The sequence below is a fragment of the Onychomys torridus genome, chromosome 2 (assembly GCF_903995425.1).
Source record: "Onychomys torridus chromosome 2, mOncTor1.1, whole genome shotgun sequence".
NCBI lineage: Eukaryota > Metazoa > Chordata > Mammalia > Rodentia > Cricetidae > Onychomys > Onychomys torridus.
Window position 1 is genome coordinate 155,731,923 of NC_050444.1, and position 6,000 is coordinate 155,737,922.

A 6,000-nucleotide genomic window follows, 5' to 3' on the forward strand; every position below is an offset into this window, starting at 1 on the left:
CCTGAAGCCCTACAGGGCATAAGCAAGGATCCCTATGTAGAATGGAGGCCGAAGAGGTCAAACATCCCAACCGAGGTCTGTAACTGCATTAGCTGACCATGGCACCCTGCAGGGCAATATGTCCCACTACTAAAGAGTCACACAAAGCGGGTGGGGGAGGGGGTTGCTCACTGGGTAAAGAGGCTTGCTGTCAAGCCTGATGACCTGAGTTCAATCCCAGGACCCACATGGTAGAAGGAGAGAACCAACTCCTACAGGTTGTCTTCTGATTCTCCCCCCCCACACGCACACGCACATGTAAATGTAATGAGAACAAAATAAGAGTCAACAGGAGTCACCATACAGTCAGACCCTGGACATGCTCTGATCCCCACACATGTGCCACAGGCCTTTTTGAAATATGCCTTCTTATTTCAATGGATATCAATGGTTTTAGGTTATTAAAAACAACAAATCCATCTTTTCTTCACTTGATGACCTAAGAAAGACAATTGTGGGGGCTGGAGAGAGGGCTCAGTGGTTAAGAGCACCTACTGCTCTTCCAGAGGTCCTGAGTTCAATTCCCAGCAACCACATGGTGGCTCACAACCATCTGTAATGAGATCTGGAACCCTCTTCTGGCCTGCAGTCATATATGCTGTATACATAATAAATAAATAATTCTTAAAAAAAAAAGAAAAGAAAAAGAAAGACAATTTTGCTATAAATACATTTGGGCCAAAAGCCTTTTAAATACCCTGCATAAATAAATAGTTGATACACATATAGGTATATGTTACATACATACATATAAATATATATAGATTGGTAGATATTGTCTTTTATAATCCTAGAATCAGAGATGTTGCTATTTTTTGTGTATTTCTTCCCAGATATTTCCCCAAGTAATTATGATTATTTTGAATCAAAATATATCCTCTCATCTCCCCACTTTTTAGCAGCTGCTTGGGGAGTGTGTGGTCAGGTGAGGCCTCTGAGGCTTCCTAGGGTCCCCATGCTCCTAGGCTTGAGGAAGTCAGCAACTCACGAGCGAACTGTAGCCCACTGCTCTCCCTTAGCCTCAGGACTGCCTTCTTCCCAGGGGCCTTGGGTGGCCCAGGTTGCTCCTCAATTGCCAACCTTAGAGATCTGGTAATAGCCAGGGCCACTCCGGTGGACAGTGAGCTCACCATGGCTAGCTCGGCCTCCAGCTCCTTCATGCGGTTGTCCTTGAGGTCCAGCTGGGAGCGCAGAGCGGCGGCGTGGTCCGTGGCCTCCTTGGCCTGCCGCCGAAGCTCCCACTTCTCCCGTTCCAGTAGGTCCTTCTCCTTGGCCAGTGCTTTGACGGCGTCTTCGCTCTCCTGTGATGGGGATGAGAGAGAGGGGTGGGCAGGCTGCAGGGTGGCACAAAGGTGGAGGGCTCATGGGGTGGGCAGGGAGGTGGAGAGCGCCCGGCACATGGCTGGAATGGACTCCCTTTGAGAGCTCTTTCCCGAGGAGTAAACCTGGCTAAGGCACGTCTCTACAGGGAAGATGGGGCGGAGTGAAATGTGACTTTTTTCAAACAACTTCATGTGGGGAAAACGAAGTATAATTTGATAAAAGTAGAGATGAAAGGTTTTTTTTGGGGGGGAAGGAGTTGAGGCATTTTGTGTTTGGAGTCAGGGTCTCTATGCAGCCCAGGCTTGCCTATAACTGTGGTTGAGGACAATCTTGAACTTCTGATTCTCCTGCCTCCAATTCCCAAGGGCTGGCCCAGTTTCTGTGGTGCCGGGGATGGAACCCAGGGCCTCACACATGCTAGGCATTCACTCTGCCAGCTCCACATTTCCAGCTCCTGGGGCTGTTGTTCTCCCTCGCTGAATTATGTCAGAGCAAAATAGATACAAGAAGGCTCCTGGAGCGGCCATTATCTGGGCTGCCACAGGGTCCCTGCTGCCACCCCACAAGGCCACAGTAGCTTGCCTTTTCACATCCCATGAGGGAGGGAGTTCCTGCCACCTACCTAGGCCCCTCTCTGCTTCCTGCATGAACCATGGCTGCCAGGGGGTGGGGCCTGCCAGGTGTGAGGTAGGCTCCAGAAAGAGCTGTGGCTGACCCTGACCTCTGAGCTGGGGCAGTACCAAAACTGTGTTCTTGTCAAGAGGGTGGTCCTTGGGGGAACTCAACCCATCCCACCAAACCACCACATCTAAAGCTGATCTGAGGGTGTGTTCCCCACCCCCACCCCCATGGCTGGGAGCAGCGGAGAGTGGCCAGCATCCTCTCTTGACATGATAACTCTGTCCTTGAAGGTCAACCAAGATGGTCAGAGCAGGGGGGCAAGGCATACCAGCTTTTCTTCATGGATATGGCTTCCACAGAGTATAACAGTGGCTAAAATTCTAGAGAAAATCCTGGCTCTGCAAATCTTGCCGGTCAGCATGGCTCCAGTTTCCCCATCTATCCTGTGTGCATTCTGAGGTGTCCCTGTGACCTGAAGCCTAACCCCAAAGCTTCTCACTCCCTAGGGTCCCTTCGTGCACCTCCTCTTACAAGAAGCCTTCCTTGATCACGTGCTTAGGTGATTACCTAGTGCCTGCTCCAGTCAGTCCTTCTTCATACCTGACCCTCACTCCAGACACAGCCATGATCTGCATGATCCAGAGCAGAGCTGACCACCCCTGGGAGCTTGGTCAATGCCACCCCGGGAGTTGGCTAGTGATCCTGAGTTAGGAGAAAGACCCACTAGGGCTCTTGGGAGCCTTCTCATCTCTGACTTTTTGCTTGTTCTGCTGGGTGTGAGCAGATGAGGGCCCTGGGCTAGGTGAAAAGGGTCTGTAGGCATTTTGAAGAATTGGAGCCAGGTCTCCATAACATTGTTCCCAGGGAGAGGCCAGCAGGCTCTGCATGCATGCCTGTATTTGAACCTCACACTCACCCATGAGGTAGAGACTCCAATTATTTATTCCTGTTTCACAGAGGGGTAAACTGAGGCTCAGAGGAGAAACGCCCTCAGCCCACTGCTGATCACAGAGGCAGGAAAGAGACCCATAGAATGCCTTCCCTGGGGATCTGAAACTTGACAGGGCCTAGGAGCTATGGGTGGCTGGGCCGTACAAGGGCAGGACAAGGCTAGGACCATTAAGGCCTTGCAGGCTAGGTCAGGGGCCTGAGGTGGGCAGTGGCGAGAGGCTACAGGGGACAGAAGGTGAGGTGCTGGCAGCAGAGGATTACCCTGTGTCTAGCTCTGATCTGGCTGCCTGGCCTGCAATGAGGACACCTCCAGCTGGATTTGTGGACAGTCCCCGGCTGCACTCAGGGGACAGGGCGTGTGTCTCTGGCACAGTTTTCTGGGATGTCGTAATTCTGAGAATCTTCTGGTCAGGCCAATCCCTATGTTTGTCAGCAGCCCAAGACCCTGCTGTGCCCACTTGCTCCAGTTGGGGTCTGTGGGGATCCCAAAGCCAGTGGGCCATGAGAGGCTGAGAGCTGCAGCCCAGTGACTGGGGAGACAGAGTTCTATCAATACTGTTCATTTGGTTCCTATATAAGATGCAAATCATGTTTGTCAGATACAACCAGGGCTTCAGCTTCTACATAGCATCTCTAAATAGGTGGTAGAGCGCCTGCCTCGAATCCCCCTGTAAGGGCTGAGGTGCCAGTCCTGTGGTAGGCAGCCTGCCTAGCCCACATAAGGGAGGCTCTGAGCTTATCCAGAACACCACAAAAATAAATAATCGATCTGGATCAGTCACCAGACCCTTAAGCGTCTTAATCTTGCTGTCTGCAAAGTGGGCCTGGGCTGCCAGTGACTCAGGGTCATTCAGTCGCCACTCCTCTGGCTTCCCTATCCTGAAGGCACACAGGGGGCAGCAGCTGGACACAGAGCAGGCAGGTGGCACCTGGACCTGGAGCTTAGAGCCATTTGACCAGCGAGGAAGAGATCTGCAATGCCGGGGAAGTGACAGCGAGAGTCCCCAGGAGGCATGTGACGATCGTGTCAATTCCAATCCGGCCTCTGCCATCTGGCCTCTAACTGCAGCTCAGACCTGGCCTCCTTGACTGGACCCACCGTGCTGTCTACCACCACTGTACTGTCCCAAGTTCAGCTGCAGGCTGAACTGTTAGGTATGAATCAGCAATGCCTGTCACAGGATCCTGTTCTGCAGGCTTGCTCCCCAGCGGGTGGCACTCTCTGGGGAGTGTGACACCTTCAGGAAGTGGGGCCAGGCAGGCCTCTCAAGTAGGACCCTAGAAGTGAGCCTCTGAAGGCTCCATTGCTACCTCTGCTCCTGTTACATACAGCACTCGGCTTCTGTTGTGCTTTCCTCCAGCCTTTCTACTGTTTCCGGGTCAGCCATGATGTGAGTGCCTCCATCCCATGCTGCCACTGCCACTAACTCCCCGACAGTCCCCGCACCCCCACTACACTCCTACTGCCATTAACTCCCTGACAGCTTCCCCTCCCTGATGGTCTGAAACTGTGAGCCTAAATAAGTCCTTCCCTCAAGGCGTTCTTGCCAGGCCTTGGGGACACAGTGACACACAGGGAACACATATATGACTGAATGTTTCCATGAACTCAATAGCAGCCCTGCCCACACGGTACAGGTCAGAAGCCAGTTCTCCCCTCACATCAGGTGAGTTCCAGGAACTGAACTCGGGTCACCAGGCTTGGCAGCAAGTGCCTTTACCCGCTGAGCCATCTTGCTGGCCCAGTTTTTCTGACCTGCACAACAGTAGGCGAACACACCTCAATCAACACAGTGGCTCACAAAGGCCCGAGTGGGGCCTGACTTACACCTTGGAGGCATCTACACTGCACACGCTACATAAGTCTTTGCGGACCCGAATCCCTCAGTCATGCAATCCACAAACTCCTCCTCATCCCACGGAGCCCAGGGTGGTGAATCTTGACTGTCAATTTGACAGAATCTAGACTCACCTAAGAGATAGTTCTCTAGGTGGGTCTGTGAGGAGGTTTCTAGAAGGGGTTAACTGAGGTGGGAATTCCCACCCTGAGCACGGGCAGCACCATCCTATGAGCTAGAGTTCCAAACTGAATAAAAAAGAGAACATGAGTGAAGCATCCATCTCTCTTTGCTTCCTGACTGCTGATGCAACATGGCTAGCCGCACGACCTCTCTCCTACCAGGATGGATTCTATCTTCCAACAAGGATCCAAAACAAACCCCTCTCCCGTGAAACTGGGATGAAAACGCTGGTCAGGCATTTCGTCACGAGAAAAAGTAAGGATTTAGAACCCAACTTCTGTGCCACCTCCTCGGGCAGTCTTCTGAGCTCCCTCTCTGCAGGCAGAATGTTGTCTCCCACCGCTCCTGGCTAACACCTCACACTTCTGTGGTGGTGTTAGGGATGATGCATAGCTGAGTGGGGTGCTGAGTGCTCAGTATCTCGGTCCTCACAACAGTTCTGCCCTTCCACAGAAGGGGAAACTGAGGCTCTAGGGTGGATGGGAGGTTCAAGGGTATGCCCAGAGGAGCAGGGAACTGAAACAGCTGGATTCCCAAGTCCACAATATCCAGGCCTGTCCACCTAGGGACACAGGGCCCAGTTGGGAGCTGGGCTGGTTTTCTTGGAGTGTCCAGATTGGAAGCACACAACAGAGTCTCCAAGGGTGCTTTGGGATTCAAGGCAGAGACCACACTTGGTCAAGAAAGGAGAGGAGGACTGTGTATGTCTGAGTGGGGAGGACGGGGGGGAGGGGGGGGGGCGGCAGGAGAGGGCAGGGGACCGGAGAGGCGCTCACCTTACGGTGCTGCTCGTAATTGCGGATGAAGTCTCGCAGCTGCTCCTCTCGGCTCTCCAGAGTGGCGTACAGCTGCTGCATTTGGCTTACCAAGTCCGTCTTCTCTCCCTTTAAGCGCTTCCGGTCGGCTTTCATGGCTGTAGACAGGAGACAGCATCAATCAGCTCCTGATGCCCTAGCTGTTCCTCTGGGTGCCTTTTGCCAGGTGAGAAAATGGGGTTCACCCACTACTGTGTCCTTCCTGGACCCCCGCCCCACTGCGTGTCCCA

The 6,000-nt window shown here is 52.9% G+C and overlaps 1 protein-coding gene across 6 annotated transcripts in view; it reads right to left on the reverse strand.

Moving 5' to 3' along the window:
- Kazn (kazrin, periplakin interacting protein) overlaps positions 1-6,000 on the reverse strand; it is a 383,138-nt gene that overhangs the window by 49,674 nt on the left and 327,464 nt on the right. For all 6 annotated transcript variants that reach the window (XM_036177421.1, XM_036177420.1, XM_036177423.1 and 3 more), the window contains 2 exons: positions 5,732-5,868; positions 1,170-1,340 (listed from right to left, as the gene is read on the reverse strand). In XM_036177421.1, coding sequence (XP_036033314.1) covers positions 1,170-1,340; positions 5,732-5,868 — 308 coding nt within the window. The remainder of the gene's footprint in view (positions 1-1,169; positions 1,341-5,731; positions 5,869-6,000) is intronic.